The sequence below is a fragment of the Lagenorhynchus albirostris genome, chromosome 7 (genome assembly GCF_949774975.1).
Source record: "Lagenorhynchus albirostris chromosome 7, mLagAlb1.1, whole genome shotgun sequence".
NCBI lineage: Eukaryota > Metazoa > Chordata > Mammalia > Artiodactyla > Delphinidae > Lagenorhynchus > Lagenorhynchus albirostris.
In genome coordinates this window covers 28145751-28168548 of record NC_083101.1, presented here as the reverse complement: position 1 = coordinate 28168548, position 22798 = coordinate 28145751, and the positions used below count along the sequence as shown (strand labels likewise).

Sequence of the window (22798 nt, the reverse complement as noted above, 5' to 3'; positions counted from 1 at the left end):
AGCATTCACTACCATAGTCACATTGTTACCTATAATATGGCTTCAGCTAAACAGTGTCAGCTGCCTTACTACATTAACAGTACTGGCTTTGCAATTTTGTTTGCATTTAATTTTTAAGTTTGTATGGGTCATATGGCCTGTAAGAATAAGGGGTTTATATCTAGTTTCACATACGTTCATATTTAAGTAACATTATAATAAAAAAATAAATTTAGTGAACGAAGGAGGACCTTGACATTTTTGTTCTTTTAAAGAAGGGCCGGCCAAGCATTAGTCTAGTTTCAGAAACACTGAATTAAGTTATATCCAAGATCCCTCATAGCTCTTTGAGTCTAAGAAAGATGAGCATTTCGGCTGCAGATGTGTTAAGCTTCGTGAGGACAGCCAAATGGGGATGTAGGTTTAGAATTCAGGAAAAAAGGCAGGGCAGGAAACAGACATTTAGAAGCCTACTACAGAGAGGTGCGGCTAAACCCAGGAGACTGGACGGGATCTCTAGGAGTGTTCAGAGAGGGAGAAGCCAAGAGCTGATGTCGGAGCTTCAGAGAGATCACCGGGCCTTATAGCCTTTATCTTCTCACGGAAAAACACCATTCACCTGAGAGTTAAAGATGGCCTTCTCGGGATTACTGAAAGGATCACTGTCCCACCCAGAAGTGAATGGCTTAGAACCCTCCACAGACATAAAACAAATCTCAGTTTTATATTCCTCCAGGCTTGCAGTCAAAGCTGACAGGAAAGAGTCCACACTGACACTAACAGATCCAGCCTCTGATCTCTAAGAGCTGGGCCACGAACTCACTTCATTTCCACTGCCCAGAAACCATAAGATGCTGTTGGAGAGCCAGGTGGCCCCCAGGGCTGCAGCAAAAGTTAAGAGGAAGATGGCAAAGGGGCAATTCTGTGCCAGATTCCGGGGGTCAGAACTCAGGCCTGGGTGCTAGCACAAACCAAAGCTATCATTCCTGCCTGGCTGCCAATCTGCCCCCTATGATAAGCGACGGGGCTCGATCAGGACCCTACACACAGTCCCGTGTCCACCGGGGCCAGATTCATTCAATCACTTTGAGAAAACCAAGAAGACTCCCTTTCCCCCCTCCTCCCCTCCCAACTCAAAATCAGGAAGAAAAGCATGGGAGGACCCCCAGAGAAACCCAGGCTTACTGTTTGTCTTCTTCTGAAAGTGAGGTTCTTCCACAGCAGCAACCTCAGCTGAGGCCAACAAGCCATGTTACCTCAGCCGACACCACAGAGCCTGCGTAAGGCTCGGGAGCCCGTGGAGGAAGTGGCCGGAGCTCACAGTGGGGACGCTGTGGCTGGTCATTAACTGAAAGATAAAGCAAGAGAGGAGAGCGCCGTCAGTTTTTGCTGCAAAGCTATACGCCAGTGAGGGCTGTTGCACCAGCCCTCTCACCTGAGCCCTCAAACCCAGCTCTGCCTCATGACTACTTCTGCATAAGGCATGAGTCCCCAACGTCTAGCCTTGGGGTCTCTGGTAAACAGGGATTCTGCAGGCTTTCTGGCAGTAGCCTGGAAGTGAGCCATTATTATCCCAATCAATTGAGCTCCACGGGTGTCATCATTTGGGAATGAAAAATGCACTTATGAAGGCAGACCTACGTGAGCAACCTTAGGTGGCCAAAACCCTGAGATTGCAAAGGGCATATTGGAATCCCAGAGACCTGCCTCCCTTCTCTAAGAAAATGCCTCCCCTCTCAGAAAATGTCAGCAGCATTTATAAATTTTGCCTTGAAGCTGGAGTGACTTATGCTATTCCCTGAAATTTGCTGCAAACTACGTTTTCATCTAGTTCCAAAGTTGAGTCCTTCTGGCGATAAATGGCACCATCGATAAAGCAGTTTCCTAATCTGGAAAAAGTCACAGCGTGTCTTAGATGTGATGATGTCTTAGATGGTGTGCGTAAACACCAAGGAAAGGCCACGGACACCTGGCTCCCAGGTGATGAGGACCACGCCAGTGCTGTGTGTGTGTGGAAAGAAAACAATATCTCATTGAGAAAAACAAGGCAGCCAAGGCAGATGGAGAGCATCACCTGTGAAACTGACAAGCTCCCATTGTCCGGACATATGCACACTTTTGGCCTTGCTACACCTGCACCTGCACACAGGACCCGCCTACTCCTTGTCAGGTGTCACAGGTGCCTCCTTGGAGGACTGTTTTGCCATCCTGGGGTGGGGGGGGTTCTCATAAACAGGGGATACAACCTTCTGTGTGTCCCTGCTGCCCCCTCAACAATGGTATTCATTTAATACTGGAATAATCCCAGGTAGTCATACTAAAATTAAAGTTGGGGAAAGGGTGAAAAATGAAAACTGGAAGAAGGGAGGGATGCACAGGTCAAAGCTAGGCCCTGATGCCACTTCACAGTCATGAACGCTTAGCAGAAATCAGAAACCGGCTTTACCTCTAAAATGGCTCATTTAATCACTGTGGCCTCTGGTGGAGTAGAGGTGGGATATTAGGCCTGAGGAACAAACAGCAAAAACAGCTAAGAATGTAGTGACCACTTGTGCATACAAAACCAAGTATTGCACTAAACGTCTGTGGGTCCAAACAGACCTCAGTGCAAAGGGTGATCTATAGCAGGATTTTACCGTCTTGGTCCCTACCCCACAAGGACCTGGATTAAAAACTTCTACAAAAGAAGAGGGAATGGAAGGAGTCTGCAGTGTCTGAGAAGAAGGACTGACTCTACTATTATGTATTTTAATTCATTCATTGACAAGCCAACGAATCAGGGATTCCTCTGAAATAGTCAAGTCTTAGGACCTACTTCTTTTTTCTTTTTATTTATTGATGTATTTATTTATTCGGTTGCACTGGGTCTTAGTTGCAGCAGGTGGGCTCCTTAGTTGTGGCTCTTGGGCTCTTTAGTTTGGGCACGTGGGCTCCTTAGTTGCAGCAGGCGGGCTCCTTCATTGCGGCTTGGAGGCTCCTTAGTCGCAACTCACCGGCTCCCTAGTTGTGGCATGTGAACTCTTAGTTGTGGCATGCCTGTGGGATCTAGTTCCCTGACCAGGGATTAAACCTGGGCCCCCTGCATTGGGAGCGTGGAGTCTTAACCACTGCGCCATCGGAGAAGTTCCCCTATTTCTTTTCTTTATTGTTTGCTCAGCAAAACTCTAAATGGACACAGATGCCACCCCCCCGAAAAAAATTCTCACTCCAAAAAGAAGAATTAAATCAGCACTGTGTCCATCCACAATTTGTTGTTTAAAGATGGCAACTGGCCTCCAAGCACTGAGAGCCAGAATTCGATTGTGAGCTGCGTGCTTGCAATCCCAAATTATTTTGAAAGTGGCCTAGGACAGGGCTTGCATTCCAGAAACACAGAAATAAATAATTAGCTAGATTTTTCTCATGCAAAAGCTGCTCTCCAGGAATCACTTAGTTAATTTAGAAGCTACAAGAATCTTTTCAGATCCCCAAGGTAACAATGAGGAGGTTGAAACACAAGTTTGTAATTAAAAAAGGAAAATTAACTTAGCAGAAAGAGAGCCTAGACAGGAATTATGTCCAGCTTCCCAACTATGTGCCCTTGGCCAAATCTTTACGCTCTCTGAGCATCAATTTCCTCATTATAGAATGGGGGTGACAACACCTACCTTGCATGCTATTCAATGGATTCAATGAGACAATATAAGTAAGTCCCCAACAAAGTACATGGCACGCTGTAAGTGCCAAAGAAATGAGTTCCCTTCTCCCCACTTTTCTTTCTCTGGTCTATCAGTACCCTCTAACAGAGAAATGGTTATATCCTGTCTAAACAATCTTTTCTACTCCATTATTTCTAGCAAGTCCAATGTGGGTTTCCGGCAAAGTAGGAAGGATGAAATCAGAATGGCCTAGTGTTAGAGACCCCCAGGCCCAAACCAGGACACAGGATCCCCTCAATCTCAGTGGAGAATCTCAGAGGAAAAGAAGACACGCCTCTATGGAATGTTCACGAGAAGAGAACGGCCAGGAGGAGGTTTTTTGGAGAATATTTTCCTAAAGCAGAGTTTCTGGGTCTCCAGATATGGATTCTGGCCTCAGAGACCCTCCAGGAGACACGCAGAGAAGTCAGCGAGAAGTAGCCTGGAGCAGCAGTAGAAGGTCCTGCTCTGGCTTCGCTGGATACCAACAGGCAGGCTTCTTGCCCCACTTCCCCTGCCCACCTTGACACAGCCCTCGGCCTCCCGCATAATCCCCTCCTCCCACCTCAGGACTTGGTGACCACTGCTGGGAGCGATTTTGCCCAAAGAGGAGGGTTTGGCAATGCCCGAACTCCTCTGCTCAGGTAACTGAAGCCCAAGGGACATTTCTACATCAGTTTTCCAAGGAAGCAAACAAACAAACCAAAACCAAAAAGAAGGCCGTACTATGTACTAGATTTCTCAATGTTTCAAAGCTAGTAGCACACTCGCTTCTGCCCTTATGCACATTTCCAGTTACTGGCTGGAAAGGGTCCTACTTCACAATCACGGCCCGTCAATAGGGCACCCTCTTCTGGCTCCTGCGTGACCAAAACAGCCACTTCCCTGGGTTCCCTGCCTCCAGTCTTGCCCCCTCCATCCGTTTATCACAGAGCAACCAAAGTTATTCCACTAAACCCAAGTTCCAGGTATGCCACTCGCCCACTTAAAACGTCTGCCAGCACCCCACCGCCCTGAGGATAAAGTCCAGTCCTCACCTTGGTTTAGCTGGTCTCCCCGATGACTCCAGCCTCCTCTCTCACCACTCCCCACCTCCTAAACCAGGTCCCGCAAAACTACCCACGGCTCCAAATGGACGGCCCTCTCTCCTACCACGGGGACTCCTGTGCACTCCCGGTCCTGAAGCTGCTGCTCCCAGCACTGTCAGCCTGGCCAACTCCTCCTCAACTTTAGGATCCTGTCCTGACGACACTCAGTTAGGAGCCCCTCCTAGGTGCACCCAGGGCAGCCTCTGTTTTCGCTTGCATCGTTTCTGCCACTTTCTGAGTCCACAGGACCTCTTTCTTCATAGCAGTATTCCCCAGCATGCAAGACAGTATCAGGCATAGAGTAAGCCCTCAGGGAATATTTGCTCAATTAATTAGCTACAGATGGGCATGAGAAATAGGGATTCAGGATGGAAGGGTGGTGGCATTCCTGGGCCCGTGATAACCAGTTTTTCAAGCCTGATTAACTGATTCAGGCAAATTGTCCCCAGGGAGGGGGCTCTATGTTCACCACACACTTGTGACGGCCACAAGGACTGCTGAGCTTCCCAGGTGACTCCTGGGACATCTGGGAAAGTGTAACTCAATCTAGCTAGGCTTCCCACTAACAGGTTTAGCTAAGGCCCTCCCAAGGCCAGAGGAACCATGAAATCTGCTTTCTCCCCACCTTCATGCCAAGTCCGAGGCGCTCCCTCTCTAGGTCTTTGCATCAGTCACCCAGGTGGATCACGCTTTGCCAAAATTCAACATAGTTCCATACTCTAACCTTTTTTGTACAGCACGACCTTGAGGAAGCCACTGTTCAAATCTTTGGCCAATTAAAAAAAAAAATTTCACTTCAAGTGCCACTGATATTCTAAAATTATTAATACCTAGAGAATACCACAGCCTGCTGAACCATGACCTTCTCAAATAAGCAAAGATCATTAGTTGCAGAGAAATGCAAACTAAAACCACAATGAGATACCACTGCATACCCACTAGAACTACTGCAATTTTTAAAATTGAAAAGTGTTAGTATGTGGAGCAACGGGCGCTCGCATACATTGCTTGTGGCAAAGAAAAATGGAACAGGCCCTTCGTAAAATACTCTGGTAGTTTCTTGTAAAGTCATGCACAGACTTATAACCCAGCCATCCCACCCCAGGTATTTACCCAAAAGAAATGAGAGCATACGTTCACACAAAGACCTGTATGGGAACATCCATAGAAGTCTTATATAGAATAGCCAAAACTGGAAACAATGCAAATGTCCATCAATTAGTGAATAAATTAAAATGGAGTACTACTCAGCAATAAAAAAAAGGACTACACCACTAATACATGCAACAGCATGGGTGAATCTCAAAAGCCTTATGCTGAGAGAAAAGAGCCAGACGCAATAGACTACATACCGTATGAGTCTATGTGTATGACTTTCTGGAAAGGTGAAACAATGGGGACAGAAATCCTATCAGTGGTTGCCAGGGGGTGGGGGAGAGGACAGACCTCAAAGAACATTGAGTGACGGAAATATTATACACCATGACTGTGGTAGTGGTTATACATATACTATATACATTTATCAAAACTCATCTAACTGTACATGCAAAAAGGCGAAATTTAACTGTATGTAAATTATATGTCAATAATTTGATCTCCCTCCCCCCAAAAAACTTGTATTCTATGACAATAATAACATAGTCCACAAGTCAAATCATGCCTTGCAAGACCTAAGTACTGCATAGTGTAAAGCTTGACTATTGTGTGATTCCCTAGGAAGGTAAATAGTGAATAAAATCTTCACCCCCTGTTCATTCCACAAACAACTGCAGCCTTAACTCTGCAAGGCTGCCATTAGCCACAGCAAATATTTACTGAATGCCTATATGTGCAGGTGCTGTTCCAGACATTGGAGATTCAGCAGTGAACAAAAGTGGCAAAGTTCCTGCTCTCATGGACCTTCTATTCTAGCAAGGACGTATAAAACAGACAAATAACAGTGTTGTTAAGGCAGTGGGTGATAGGAGTAATGAAGGAAAATAAAGCAGAGTAAGCAGGCAGAAAGTAACGAGGGCTGGGTAACTCCTTTCTTCAGTGAAATGAGAGTGTGCCATATGCTACTGGCAAAAGGGTCACCAAGTGACAGCTGGGATCGTGAATTCTTTTAACTTTTCCCTAAACCAAAACCTGAAATGTCAGACAGACTCAGTGATGCTGGCGAAAGAAAAAATATAGGTTCACAGGAAGCCTGGCGCCGTGGGGGAAATGACGACCCCAATCAGCACCTACTGCGCTGCTCCCCCAACCCCCTTCCTCACCAAAACATTTGGCCCTTTTGAACTTCACATGTAAGTTTCACAGAGCATGAGAAATATAAAGAAGAAAGGAGGAAAGAGGAAGAGGCAGACATGCTAGAAAGACAAGGTGGGAGGGTTTTTTCCCACTTAGTGAAGTCAAATGGAAAACAGGAACTACATCCCATGACTGCCTTCTACCCTCCTAGAGCATGAAATCTGTCTACAGAAACGTAGTCAGGAAAAAAAACTGCACGTGCTTACACTGCTACCCGAAACTCTTAGTTTGTGCAGTAACCAAGGGTTGGTTGGTCTTTTTCCTTCCTGCAAGAACGCTGTGAGCACATGAGACTGAGGTTCTGTCAAAGGGTGGGAGCCAACCCTCTAGCCTGCTTGCTCCCGGAGAGGACGGTCTCCAGTGGGGACCACACAGCCGCCGTTTCTCACTGGAGCAGAGAAGTCGGCTCCACAAGGCAGAAGAGGACAACCTTGTGCAAGGCCAACCCCCAGCTGATAGAAAGAGTTCACTGTGGCTTTGGAGACCCGCTTCCACCACACCCCAATCTTATAGAGAAGCCAAGGCCCCCGAAAGCAAGTGGCCTGCCCAGACTCACCCCCTAGAGTTAGAGCTGGCCCCCAGGTTTCTCAAGAAATAACTTGTCAACAACTGTTCCCACTTTCCCACTACTATATTCCTCCTACAATTCTGCTTCTTCTTCTGAACACATTTTTCCTATCAGTTCTACCCAAAGAGTTCATACACCGCAAATATGCATTCAGCAACTAATTTTCGTCTTCCAAAGCCAGTGGTTTTATGACAGCTATTTCTCTAAATTTTAAACAAATAAATAAGTAGATAGATAAATAGATAAATTTGTGTGTGTGTTCTTCTTTGTTAGACAAATTTCCCCACAGTCACCAGAAGTGAGATAGAAGTTGAAATCTGTGACAACGGCGATCAGCATCTCTCCTGACAAAACTGTTTCTAGATGTCTTATCTCAATAAATAACTAGCCGTTAACAAAAGCAGGAGGTGGATTTATGGCAGGATTTAACTATATCACATACGAATTGTAGTAAACATGTTGGCAGTAAAGCTCAATGAATGGCCTCTTCATGAGATGCTGATGCAAATGCAAGGATCACAGGTGTTGCTGCATCTCGTCTCCAGAGAGATGTAGAGGGTCCTGAAGAATGAAGCTATGAAACCTGTAAGCCCACCAGAGCATGCTTGCTTGGAAAAGGTCTGTTCTTTAATTGCCTCTCTGAGTATATGTCTCTGGATCAGTAGCCACATTCAGGGAAAAGGCTAGTGAAGTTACTGACAGTCAGAAAACCAGGCTAGAACAGGCTCATTGCACCCATGACTGAAGACAGGACACGGCTGCCGTGGTGGAAGGAGGGGAGTCGCCCCATGGAGTCACCCTGTGATCTCTCCCAGGCTGAGCCGTCAGTTTTATTAAGGCTGAAGTTAATTTGACTGCCTCAGTTTCTTTCCTGGTCTCCAGTTGCCAGTGAGCTCTCTACCTGTAAGGTCGTTCATGCTAATCCTGAAATTCTACCCCCTCGCATTCCCCAACCATATTGCAGACCCACAAACTCAGTGAAACTGTCCTTAGTTGCCACTAGACCCTTAAAGGCCTGCAGAAAGGCCGTGGGCTGGTACTCAGTGACCCCTGAAACTGTGTTCCTACTTAAACCATAACATTTTAATACTCAAATTTAAGGAGAAAGAAAGATGTAAGAAATCCTCCAAGATAAAAGTCAAGGATAAAAGGAAGCCATTCTATCATTCTCGAAGATTCCTGTCATTCTAGAAGAGGCTCTGCTATCACAATACCTGTTTAAAAAATACAGATCCAATGAATTTTATCAATTCTAACAATCTGTAACTCAAGGGGATATTTTTTTAAGTACCAAATGTATCATACTTACTTGATTATTAGTAACAATAAGTTTATAGATAACTGCACATTCTTGTTTCACCCTGAAATAGATATTCAATTTCCTGAACAAAAGTATTTGCTAATAGCTAATTTTCAAAATGAGAGTTATGACATGAATACATAAAGACGTACAGCTAGAAGAGATACGTGAATACTGTACAAATCTGTAACGAGCCTTTGAGAAGCATAATTCCTCATGCTGTCAACAATTCTATTTTAAAGGAGATTCAAAAAGGGTAAATCTATTTCTATCATGTCACTGATATTTGGACAACCAAAGATCCTATTTATCACTCTCAACAGTCCAGTTGTTACCAGCTAAACCATCTCAGGACTTCTAAAACTGACAAGATCCAGGGTTTCTGAAAGCAAATCTGTCCTGTCCCCAAGTTCTTGTTTCATTGTTGTAGAATTATGGAGGAATTCTGATAAAATGTTAGAGATAACCCTTCTTCCCCTGCTGATTTCCACTAAACAAATACAGAGCAACCTTCAAAGGAAGACTTCAGCAATCAATACAACTATTTGCTTTTTCCCTGGTTGGGGATGTGTAGCATATAGGAAAAATGAACCTTTCTCCTAGAAATGAAATACCTGTCAACATTACATGTCATAGAAAAAAAAATTTTCTCAACCATAATCATAATGCCAAAGCAAGAGGGCCCTGCAGGGAAGGAACTGTCAAAGTCACAAACACCCTGAGTGATACAGAAACACAAGCAAGCCCACCTCCACGAGCAATCCTTTATTTGCGGAAAAACTTGACGGGATAATATTCCCTGTTGTTGGAGGAGGATTTTCCAAGAGAATTTTATGATAAAAGGCTTGGTGACTGTATCAACAAAACAACCACTTTGTTTGGTTTACATCTCGGAAGGGTCAACATCTTCAGATGTTCAACCTTCTCCCAGGCTAAAAAGTTTTTTTTTTTTTTGAATTTTTGAATTTGATTTTATTTATTTTTTTATACAGCAGGTTCTTATTAGTTATATCTATTTTATACATATTAGTATATATATGTCAGTCCCAATCTCCCATAACAGTGCTCAAAGGACTTGGGGACAGACAAACCCAAATCCCTTCACCGCCTTCTACTTCCTGCAGGCCAATGCCGCTGTGCAGCAAACTTCCCCAGATGTCCTTAACTCTTATTTTCTTGAATTAACTGGCCCGGTAGACAGAAGGGAGGTTTTGGAGTCAGAGAAAGCAGGTTTTGAATCCTGACTCTGCTCCTCACCTGCTCTGGGACCCTAGGGATTCTGAGTCCCTGTATCCTCTCCATTAAATAGAACAAATAATGTATATAAAATATTTAGCCAGTTCCTGGAACAAAGCAAGTAACCAGCAAACGGCAGCTATTTACAATGATGAGTGCTGCTGACTTCACAGGGTAAAGCATTCATCAAGGATGGGGCACAAAACGGGCAGTTTATTAAAGGAATCTCTCTTCTCCCTTCTTTGTCCACAGACGGCATGATTTCCCCCAAGGGCTTTTCCAGAACACACTGGAACTCTCTGCAGTGCCCAGCTCAGTGGGAGATGTGAAAGGGTTACGCTGGTATCCTCATGCCACTTCTGCCATTGTTGTACCATAAACCCCTGTTTGGGGACCCCACCACCCAGTTACACTATTCTCCCACTCTGGGGGCGGTCAGCTCCTCTGTTCCATGCAGGCCGCCGTCCTCCACATCTTTAGCACCCAGCACAGTTAGTTTTCTTCTCCAGCCCACTTCCTCCAGCCTCTAGGTCAATTACCTATTTGCAATCTGGGCCTTCTAATTCCTCCATCTCTTCAGCTCTCCCTACCACGTCCTCCAGTGTACCAACTTCTCAGGTGGTCCGTGCTAAACTGCAAGCCATGTGCAGCAAGCTACGGTGTCTGAACATCTTACCATCCTCTGCCACACTGAGCCCAGAGCCCAGGACCACTCGGTGCTCGGAAACACTTGTGGAATTTGAAAGCCTCTGAAGTCAGACTTCAGGGATGAGAAAAATTAGTTAAAGCAGGTTCACCATGCTAACATGTCAGAAATGTCATTGAAATACAGGTTCAGGTAGCCCAAAACCATGACAAAATTTCCAGCTGTGTTCAAAGAAACACAGGTTAAATAGGAGTACATTTAGTTTGGTTTTCCCCAAAGCCACTCTAATTTGTTGGGAAGGACATTCATTTTCATGGACTTCATGTGAGCAAAGGAGAATCTGTAATTTGCCAGACTGAGGCGCTAGAACCCCTGTAAACATGGCAGCAAACAAGTAAACATGCCAGCTAACAAAATACCTCCCCTAGGGGCTCAGCCACTAATACAGGACTGTCAGCATTGTTCAGGTGCCTTGAACTCTAAACCCAGAGGCTCAAGTCAAGAACTCACTCAATGAAGCATATCAACACCTGGATATAATTTTTCCACCTCAACACTTTATTCCTTTTACTCTTGCCAAAACAAGTTATCTTATCTCCAGGCTCTTTTCCAGTTCTAGCTCGTAGAGTATGTGACCAAACCCAGCAACCTTCTCCAGAACCTCCTCTTTCACCAGCCAGCTCTTGAGACAGTGCAGGCACAGGTCATGTGTCCGAGATGCCTCTGTCCCTGCAGCCCAGCGGGGACCAGCTGACCAGGAGGGTGAGGATGTAGTCAGGACTCCACGGCAGGCACAGAGAGGTACAGGGTCTAAGCCCCACCCTTCCAGCTTCATAAATGAACTCCTTCTCTATAACCACCAAAACACACCACTTTGCTGGCTGCCTCGCTGAATTAAAGAGGAATAAGATCACAAGTTTAAACTCACCTACCTGTGATTCTGACAAACAAAAAATGAAGGATGTTAGCCTCTTAAAAACAAATAATGGCAACATGAACTCCATTATTTGAGGTCTGGGAGGATGCTCCCAGAGGAAAGTGATCTCTATTATTCCAATATTATCATAATTTTGAGTATTCCTTCTAGAAAGTGCTACTGTCATTAAGATCTTCACAAATCAAATATTTTACGTGCCAGATAAAAAAGTGCTTGAGGAAAGATGAAACTAAACTATTGAGTGGAACTCTTGCTAGCCTCTTTTTTCAACTGCGGTTGACACTGGCATTTAAAAATGCACACACTCTCATTTCCCAAGCGACCGTGTGCTAAGTGTCTACATCAGGTGAGCAGAGAGTCCCCGGTGGAGCTCCACCTGAGGACAGAGTGCCTTGCTGGTCTCTGCAGCCTCCAGGGGCATATCCACTCCCCTCAATGGAGGCCACTGGAACCTAGCGTCAGACAGCCAAGGAGAAAGCCACACTGTGATCATGTGAAACGCGATTGGAGTTGGAAACTGGAAAATGGCATTAATTCCACTAAATTTGCAAATCCGGCAACAGGACTGACAACTCAATAAACACCACTTGACCAAAGGCTTTCTTTACCTTGAACTCAAGGTCCTTACTATAATTAACACAATCATTAAAGTTAAAAATAAAGAAAAAAGACCTGATAAACTGCCTTTAATCACAATTAATCCTAAATGGCCAAAATTAGCATAGGGTTTTTGTACTTTTACATAAAGGAAACGGTCCCCAGGAAAGACTCAACCTTTAGGACTTCTGTGGAGGTTTCCTTCTGATTTGAAAGGAAATCAGAAGGAAATTACAAGCAAAGAGCAATGTTTATTTAAGAGAGTGAGAAAAAAAAATCCAGTTGAAAAACCTATTAAGATTCAAATTGGACCAACAGACAGAATAAATGAGGTCAGTTCAATATTCAAAGATTCAGTGCCCATTGTAAGCTGAAAGGACAGACTTATAGACCCAATTTCTTTTTTCTCTCCTAAAAGGACACTGCAAATACTACCCTAAATTCTGGTACAGTAGCGAGAAGCCTGGATTAAAGAGGCAAGAAGCTAAGATTTTAAGTTCCAGTTACTGACTGCTGGGGAGTCAATTTAGGTAAGACATTCTACCACTCTGAGCCACAGAACAGAAAACAAGCCTTTATGATAAATAGAGTGGAGTAGAAGATCTTCTGAGTCTAAGAAAACTGCCTGGAGCTTGGGTTTCAGACACGAGTTTGAACCCCCGGCTCTGCCATGATCGAAGCATGTGAACCAGGAACAAATTATTTAACTAGTCTCTGTATCAGGTGCACCATCTGAAAAATGGGGCAACCTCAACATTTCCCCAAGCAGGAAAGCGACACAAGATGAATTTAAGCAGTACTTAAACTCCACGTAGAGGATTTTAGGGGATGGACTGGCACAGTATTAAACACTCAATCACACAAAGAGAAAACACTCTTTTCAGCACTTCTTTAGCCTTTGTAAAAACTGTATTACACTAAGGAGAAAGTTTCTGTTTGATCTTCTCTTCAATGTCTCTTTAACACGTGCTTAATTTCCCTTTTTTAACAAAGTGAGAGCAAGTCTCAGAGTCAGTGCCTTTAGAAAGCAAGTTTATTTTATAGACAGACTGTTTAAGAAATAATTTGCTTTCATTCTAATTATTTTAAAAATTACCTTTTATTTGAGACAACTGATACCAGTTTTCAATTTAGAGAACCAATATAAAGTTAACTTTAAAAAATATATGTATTGATGATTACAAAAGTGTGAGTCCATTGAAATAATTTGAGGGGCTTACACGCTGCCTACCGCAGGATCCAGTGAGGAGAAAATATGGTAATGCGGGGCAAGGCCTAGCCCACGTCGAGCTCACCTACCCACGGTCGAGGGGCAAAATTTCCGTCAGTGAGGAATCAGAGTAGAGGGTACGGTGCAAACAAAAGCCGACCACGAAGCATGGCTGTGAGATTCCAGAACGATGAGAAGCCAAAAAATAGCAGGAAGGGGTTCTTAAAGTAGAAATCAGAGAAAAGAGGAAAACCCATAGAGGGAGAGTCAGTTAACAGATAGTTACGGAGTCAGACTACATGCTCATCACTGGTGAGAAAATCCAGAGCAGTGGATGCCTCTTAAAGTCCAGGACAAAGCTGTCAAAATGGTCAGGCTTATGTCGAAGAACCTTGAATGCCAAGCTAAAGATCATCATGGTGGCAGATCCTTAAAGTCTTCTTCTGACATTTGTTCGGCACCTAGTATTTACATGGTGTTTGAAAAATATTTGCTGAAGAAATGAATTTCAGTTTAACGGTATTTTTTGTACATTAGCCATAGACAGATACACACACACACACACACATTTTTAAAATATTATGTCGTCCTCTTCCTTCCTTCGTCCAGTACCAGAAATCACACCTCACCCCAGCTAAGGTAAACTGCCCCTTCCATCCGAAGACCCTGCATCTGGGAGTGGAGAAGAGTCTATAGATCAATCTAAAGCCATCAGTCTGTGGGACTTCCTTGGTGGTCCAGTTGGTAAGACTGCAGATCCTGCGTGCATGCTGCAACTAAAAGATCCCACATGCCACAACTAAGACCTGGCGCAGCCAAAATAAATAAATAGAGATAGATAGATAGAGAGATTTAAAAAATAAAGCCATCAGTCTGGGCCTTTACATTCTCTCTGCCTTTCCAAGGAAAGCTGCTGCTTCCATCAATGCTACCTTTTATGTCAAACTTGGATCATCTAAATACCAGATCCAACTGAATTCAAGCTGTCATCCCCTTGGGGACTTGCTTCTTCAAGAAAACAAGCTTGGCTTGACTCTTGGCAAAAACTATTCCCAACCTGGCATCCCACAGAAATTTTGCAAAGCAAGTGTAAATAGGGATATGAAACCCAAACAACTTCTTAGCAGTTCCTTCTCTCCTCCCATGCCTGCCCCAATCCTGAAAACTCTTGCTTCTTTTTCTTCCCCTTCTTCTTCCTTCTAGTCCTAATCTACTATGATCTATGAAACAACTAATTCAGAGCAATGCTTTAGAAAACTTTGTGTCTTGCCCATCTACCCCCAGTGAAAGTCTTCTGAGATATTTAGAAATATTTTCATAAGGTTAGTCCAATTCTCATCCTTTCTTGGAGGATGAATGAGTCTTAAAAGTCAGCTTTTTTTTTCCTATCATGTATTGGCTTAACAAGACTGCAATATAAGAAGCAAAACCTATACTCAAAATGGAGATGTCCAGAATGGAGAGTCCAAATGAACATTTTGTTTCAGAGAGATTCTCCAGATGCTGAGTCAGAAATGAGACAAATGTCTCACTGTGTCTCACTACATCATGTTTGTTCCACTGAAATTTATTGAGATCAACCAACCCCTCCTTCCCTTGCATTTTGGATGAAACTCCCCTTTTGGTTCCATGATTCAAGTCTTCAACCACCTAATGCAGAGTAAATAGGCAATTCCAACACGCTCAGGCTTCTACCTTCCTCTCCTCCCACCATCTTCTTTTCTTCCATCATCACTCTCATCAAAACACTCATTAAAAAAAAACCCAGAAACAGAACAAAACAAACAAAAACGCTCTTTATGCATTCCCCTGGGTATTTCCACTCCACCTCTCAAAACCCACACGATCTGTAACACTAATGCTGAGCCTGTCCCTCAGGACACTTCTCTGGGCAGCTCCAATCAAAGAATCATCCTTTTTCCTGACTACAGACATAGAGTTAGAGGACGTAAAAGCTTGAATGGCTCTTTAAAAGTCATGTACTCAGCCTCTTTCATCTCATCAACCAAGAAACTATATCTCAGAAAAGTAAAATGACTTGCCCAGGGTCACATGACTCCTTAGTCTGTTTCTCAAATTACATGTGGAATATAATTATGTCAAATTGTATGTAATTATATGTAAAATTTGGAGTGTACATGCCTGTGTATATTTTTTCTTTGGAGAGAATCACAGCTTTCTTCATATTCTCTATGTAGTCAAAAATCCTCTCCCAATAATTGATAGCCACTGATTAGTTTTTTTTGTTTTTTTTTGCGGTAGGCGGGCCTCTCACTGTTGTGGCCTCTCCCGTTGCGGAGCACAGGCTCCGGACACACAGGCTCAGCGGCCATGGCTCACGGGCCCAGCCGCTCCGCGGCATGTGGGATCTTCCCGGACCGGGGCACGAACCCGTGTCCCCTGCATCGGCAGGCGGACTCTCAACCACTGCGCCACCAGGGAAGCCCCTGATTAGTTTTTTATATACAAAATTCTTCCTAGGAAGTGTCCCGGACTAAACACCAGTTATCATAAAACATCTTGACTTCAAGACTAGCCAAATAAAATGTTCTGACTTCCAAATGCTTCTTGGAAGTTGGATTTGGCATAGAAAATGTTGCAGTTCTTAACAAATACACACACACACGAAAAAAAAGAATAAAAGAAAAGATCCTATACATAAAAGGTTATTTTGGGTTTTTTTTTAAACTAAATGCTATTTTTAAGTAATTAAATTCTAAACTACTTAGTGAATTATCTCATTCTTATTTTTAAAAAATAAATTAGGGCTTCCCTAGTGGCGCAGGGGTTGAGAGTCCGCCTGCCGATGCAGGGGACGCGGGTTCGTGACCCGGTCCGGGGAAGATCCCACATGCCGCGGAGCGGCTGTGTCCGTGAGCCATGGCCGCTGAGCCTGAGCGTCTGGAGCCTGTTGCTCCACAACGGGAGAGGCCACAACAGTGAGAGGCCCGTGTACCGCAAAAAAAAAAAAATAAATAAATAAATTAATTAATTAATTAATTAATTAATGTGCAAATAGAAGTAGTTTAATGTGAAGTGTCACAGACTACAGCACTTTCTCAAATCACAGCTGCCTCAAGAAAAGAAATGAAGCTGAATGGAGTCAGAATTGTTTGTTCTACAACAAGTAAACTGGCCTAGGTACATACTAATATTTCTCAGTCTGCCATAAACCTAAACTTAACTAGAATTTTTCCTCATATAATTCTATTTCTAGATTACATGAATTTAAAACATTTTATAAAATGTTTTTTGTTTTTTCAGAAAAAGAATCTTTATTTCCAAATGAGCAACTAAACACACAATGGACTCAAATGGCATGTTCCTAAAATTTTCAAACCAAATCCATTTACAAGGCACAGCTTGTCTTGGAATATTTCTGATTTCCTTAGTAAGCACCTTGGTATTACATAAAGGCACTATTTCATACCTACTATGATCTACTAAAAAAACAAGCACTTTCTCATCAACACACTTTTTTCTACTTTGGATCAATACCACTTCAGAGTTTTTTTTGATTTTACCAAGCATTCTAAGCCTTTTTCAATATTTTCCATTGATAAAAAAGAGGGTTTTTTTACTTCTTTAGTAATTAATACTGTTAAATCTGATAAAATCTTTTTAGTTTTAGATAACTTCACATAAAATGTCCCACATTTTGAAACATAAAGTATTTCAGCCTTTTCAAGTTGTCCAGATTTTAACTCTTCAAAAGGAATATTTATTAACCAGCTGTTGGTAGGATGGTTGAAGGAGCATAGAACCTTCATACCATTTGGTCGTCCTTTCTTCATTTCTTTATCAATAGGGCTCACCTTTTGAGAGACCTTAGGCATTTGCAATACTGTTTTCTGTAGTTTCGAACATGCTGTCCATTTAGATAGTTGATTAATGACACATTTTTCATCACAAATTATATTTACTTCCAATTTCCGTTCATGCTTTTTCAAAAACTCACAAGAAACTGTTTTATTACTTACTCTTGAAGCAAAATAATCCACAGTTTTGCTGTCCCATGTTTCATCAGGCTCATTCCACTTTACTCCACTAAGGAAAGAATGAACTCCTAGCTTTTCTGTGATTATCCCAACATTTTAATTCATCTTTAGAATACAGAAAACCAACATTAGTTCCGCATTCTCTCTGACTTGTTTAAGTCAGCATTTATTGAATCCCCTTCCATATCAAGGAGGGTGAATTAAGGACTAGGAGAATGAATCAAAGCCCTCCTGGAGAAGCATACACTCAAGAAGAAGACAAACAAATGTGAACTATAACAACAACAACGAAAACAAAAACACAATTAAACCCATGACATGAATAGTGCTGTGATCCAATCCTACGGGAGCAAAAAAGAAGGGGATAATTAATTTTAACTGTGTTGGCAGGAAGGTGTGAATTCAGGAGAGCTTATGAGAAGGATGGCATTTAAATCAGGTCTTAGAGTAGATTTTCAAAATGGAAAAAGACAGGATTTCAAATTTTCCTTTGTTTTAGGAACCAAGTCTTTTGCTCCTCAGAGTAAATGATCTTTGCTTTAATACAGCCTATCGTCTCAACAGAATGCAGAACAACCAAAGGCTCTACCTGAAAGCAATTTTACAGGTGAGATTTCCTTCCTCTGGCTTCAGATATTTCCAAAATGTGCGTCTTTAACAACACCTATGCTGGTTACCTACCCAGGGAACTATTTGCGGTCGGAAATATCCAAACAAAAAGTGAGACTCACTTTTTGCCTTTTGCTAGTATTTCATTTGTCAAAACTTTGATATTTTAATGAAGTTCTTACCCTGCTATTAGTAAATTCATGGAAACCAGACTGCCTGGGATGCAGCCTCAGCTCCACTACTAACTTACAAACTCGATGATCAGGCTACTTACCCTGTCTATACTTCAGTTTCCCCATCTGTAAAATGAAGATAATAACAGAACCCACCTCATGTGGTTCTCATGAGAATGAACTAAATTATTACATGTGAAACGCTTGAAACAACACCCAGCATAAGGTAAATCAACAACAATGTAACTTTTTATCGAGAAGAAATCTTTCCTAAGAGTTTATTTCTAAGGTGCTACACCAATTTAATAAGAAAAAGAGTTTCCCATCCTATTTCACTTTTATTAAGCTGACTTTGAAACTGTATGTACTTTCAGAGAAAGATGCCTTAAGAAAAGGCTAAATTTGATTCCTAGACTGTAATGGCAGTAACAGAAAAACGGTTTATTTCAGAAGGTCCAAGACATAATTAGGGGTAAAACAAGCAGAAGTCATATTGTACAATAAACAATTTTAAAAATTCACCAAAATTAAGACTGACGGCTAACTAATAGTTCTCTTCCCTTTTTCTCTCCTTTTATTTATTTATTTATTTATTTGGCTGTGCCAGGTCTTAGTTGCAGCATGTGGGATCTTTAATTGTAGCATATGGGATCTAGTTCCCTGACAGGGGATCAAACCCGGGCCGCCTGCATTGGGAGCTCGGAGTTTTAGCCAGTGGGCCACAGGGAAATCCCTTCCCTTTTTCTTTTGTTCCTTATCCTTTTACAGCCAAATCCTCTGTCTATCCATTTTCTATGCATCACACAGGAAAAGATTTCGAGATCATCGTAGACCTACTCACAAATACTTGGCTAAAACGAGAGTAAATTTTTCATTTTAAACCAAGTAAAGAATTAGAGTCGAGCAAATTTTATTGTCTATCCTTTCCATGGTGTTGCAATCCCTACACAACCAAGGTCCCAACAAGCTGAAAAGAACTTGGCTGGCCCACTCATAGCAACAAGGGAAATACAACACAGGCTGCAGATTCTGATAAAGACTAGAGCAGATGAATATACCGGAACTCAGCGAGCATCCTCACAAAGTGCTCTGCCCGTGACAACTGAAATTGTACCACCTCACTGCTTAGTGTGGGAGTCAAAGAAATCTGGGGCTCACTGGCTGGGTTCAAAACTTAGCTCTGCCACTTGCAAGCTGTGTGGCTGGGGACATGTTAGTTACCCTCTCTGTTTCTCAGTCTGCAAAATAGGGATAATAAGTGGATTTGTTGTAAAAATTAAAATAGTATTTGAAAAACATTTGTATCAGTACTTGGCACCTGGTGCTATTTAACAGTGTCTATTAAATAAATATTGCAATAACTTTGGCACTTATGATTATTTCCACATGCAAATATGAAGAAGGTTTCAGTTTCAGTGTAGCCCCTCTCCCAGAATAGTTAAATTAAAACAAATTTTCAGCAAGATCTTTAAAATTTGATACTGAGGTAATTGACCATAAGGAGCATTATACTTTTCATTATTCCTTTAACATCCAGATAGTAAATAAAAATGTATTTGGATTCGAGAGTATTTTAGAAATGTAAAAATCACACATCTATTGGTGTTTTCTAGATTCTAAAAAAAGTTCATAATTAAGGAGTCTAAGATAATGTCCATTTATCTTAGGAGCTAAAAATTAAAATAGCAAAGATATTTACAATCACTCTGAATACAGCATAAGCAACTTGGTTTATGGGAAGGAAGATCCCCTAAAAAAATTTTTGATGGAAAAATATTCCAACTTCTCTCCATATAAGGTAAATACTACAGAAGATAATAAAAAGCTGTGTTGCTGAGTTTCATTTGGTTTCATTCATTTTTAATAACGTAAGCATTAAGGTTTCCTAGAGCAGAGGTTGAAAACAAGCAATCCTTAATCACCCTTTTCCAATCCTAAGCTACTGTCTTACACTGTCTCACATGAACTGTAAATATGCCCTAAGTCAAAAGATGTCCAGGGTCCCTTACAGGCCTCTATTTAGATGTAAACTGAGGGTTGAGATTTGAACACCAGGCTGGTCCCTGCAAGGCGGCTAATACTCTGAGTACAGTAGAAATTCTTACCCCTTAAATAAACTGTGGTCATCGAAGCCTGGTCACTCTGATTCTACTGCTTTTTCTCGAGTAAATACTAATGTGTTCTGTGTATCCAGTGTTTTCCCAAAACTCTATCATAAATTAATGCATAAAGCATTAAAGCGCCTATAAAAGGAGCACTTGGGGAACAAGCTGACAATGAAAACTTTGTACTTGAAAATTATTATACCATCAGAAGAGGTTCTACTCCGGAAACTTCTCCATGCTTTCACACTTTCTTGCATTTGGGAGAAATGCCTCAAGAGAACGATATGAACAAAAGAAAGCCTCCGTTAATTTGTGGTAGGTATGAGGAAGATGGGCTGAAATATTAATAAAAGGGGAAATGAGAAACTAAGTACTTTTTTAGTTGGGATTTAAATTTTGTCTGAAAAGCAGATCAAAACTTGGGTTTGGGTCCCAAACTATTGTTAAAAGAACCAGTAAAACTCTGCTTTTGAACTTGCAAAATTTTGTGAGGTGTTCTTTGTGGGGAGGTGGGGACCGGGCCTTAGAAAGTGACTTGCTGATTTTCATCATCAAAGAATTTTTTAAATATCAAATTTGTCCTCTATTATATTAATGTATATACTACTCGCTCAGTTTGTTGTGTCACTGAAAAGTGTTGGTTTTAAAAGCTGATGGTATCGCTTTTGTAGTGCTGCATTTCTTTCTCTCTCCCTTTTTCTTTCTGTCTCCTTATTTTCTTTCATCTTGTTTATTCCCTTCTTTTTGATAAGTGTTGAAAAAGAGGCACCTACACACAACCCTGGCACTGGCCCACGCCCCAAGAACCTTCCATTTAGCAACGCTCTGGGAGTTGGGAACCATTGTAACAAAACAGAACCAGACGCGCTTTCTTTCGCCTGTTCCCCAGGTTTCCTCCCAGTATGCAAACACCCGTCTTCACTGCATCTCGGTCAGGAACCCTCGAGCGACAACGCCTCGTACAGCCCGGCCTCACTCCGGCCAAGGAGCCGATTCCCAGGCCACCCGGCCAGGAGGCGCTGTGGATCAGTTCCCCCGTGGCCACCCGTAGCCGGCGCCCAGCCATCCCTCCCCCCACCGCGGAGCGCAGCCCGCCAGCGGAGCTGCGAGCTCTGCACCGCCCGCCGGGGTTACTCTCGGTCATTCTGCTACACCATCTCGCCCCAGCTTCCCCATCCGTGCCCGGCCTGAGGCTGCCCCAAGAGACAAGCAGCAAAGGGCAGGAAGATGGGGGACAGGGGAATGGGCACCTCAGCTCCAGGTTTCCTCAGGCCCTCCTTCTAAGTCTAACGTTTTTTAAAGAAACAGAACTCTCGTCGCCCCAGCTGAGTCAGGAAACCAGCTCCGGGGAGCGTACGGAGAGCTTAGAAAGGACCCAAACAAAGCCCCCGAGGCCTCAAATGAGCACTAGCGCTATGGACCCGGTTTGGTGCACCTCCTAGTCGCGTTCTTGGAGAACAAGAACGCGCCGCTCCAGTCCGGGGGCGCAGGGGACCGATCCTCAGACCAGAGTCCAACTAGCAAGAACGGAGTGGAGACTGAGGACTAGCATTTGTCCGGGTGGGCGCCGGCCGACCCGCAGCCAGAGAGGATTCCAGCCGGCTCAGGCGCTTCCAAACAAAGGGAAGAGCTCAGTGCCAGACCTGCCACTCTCCCCACTCCGGCTGCAGCGCCCCCAGCACCACCAGGAGCCCCCGATTCCACTGCGCCCCAGGTACTGCGCTCGGGTCTCCGCGCCCAAAGATGCTCCCCGGGCTCCACCGCCGGGCGAACCCTGAGCACAGCGGCGCCGCGTCTTTAGGTCGCCAGAGCTCGTCCTAGGACGTCCCCCCCACTTTACGCCCCCCCATTTGCGCTGCAGGAGGTGGGGACGTGGGGGGGTTCGGACTAAAGTCCCCGAAACCCAGCGCTTCTCAAAGTCTCCTCGGCCCTGAAACAAAACAATAACCCCAGCCCAAGTTTCTGGAGAGCCTCTTACCTGTTTTCCACTTTTTGTTTCCGGCTCTTTCCCCCACCCCTTGAAAAACCCTTCTGGGAAAGAAGTGGGGGAAAGGGAGCAAAGCGCCGCGAGAAATGGGCTGTGGCGGCGCTGGTCACGCGGCGCCCCCTGTTCTGCCCACCTGCGCCCGCGGAGAGAGGTGTCGGCGCCGCTCCTCCGGCCCCGGCCGCACTCACTCTTCCTCAGAATTACCGGGGTTTTGCCGCGACTAGTTCCTTTTATAGATTCCGCTGCGCTGAGCGCAGGGGTTACTATCGGTCAAAGCCTGTTCTCTCCCTCCTTCCCCGCCCCCTTTCCCGGCCTCTGTTTATGTAGTTCAGTCACTCAGCAGAAAGCACGTGGAGCCGCGCCCCGCCCCTTAAACGGGCGACGTCCTGCAGCGCG

The 22798-nt window shown here is 43.6% G+C and overlaps 1 protein-coding gene across 1 annotated transcript in view; it reads right to left on the bottom strand.

The window, feature by feature from the left end:
* Positions 1 to 22589, bottom strand: part of ABCA1 (ATP binding cassette subfamily A member 1) — a 138370-nt gene extending 115781 nt beyond the window's left edge. The window contains exons 1-2 of the mRNA XM_060154710.1: positions 22394 to 22589; positions 1165 to 1327 (exon numbers count right to left, since the gene is read on the bottom strand). Of these exons, the coding sequence (XP_060010693.1) occupies positions 1165 to 1230 (66 nt within the window). The 5' untranslated portion in view covers positions 1231 to 1327; positions 22394 to 22589. The remainder of the gene's footprint in view (positions 1 to 1164; positions 1328 to 22393) is intronic.
* Positions 22590 to 22798: the final 209 nt, after the last annotated feature.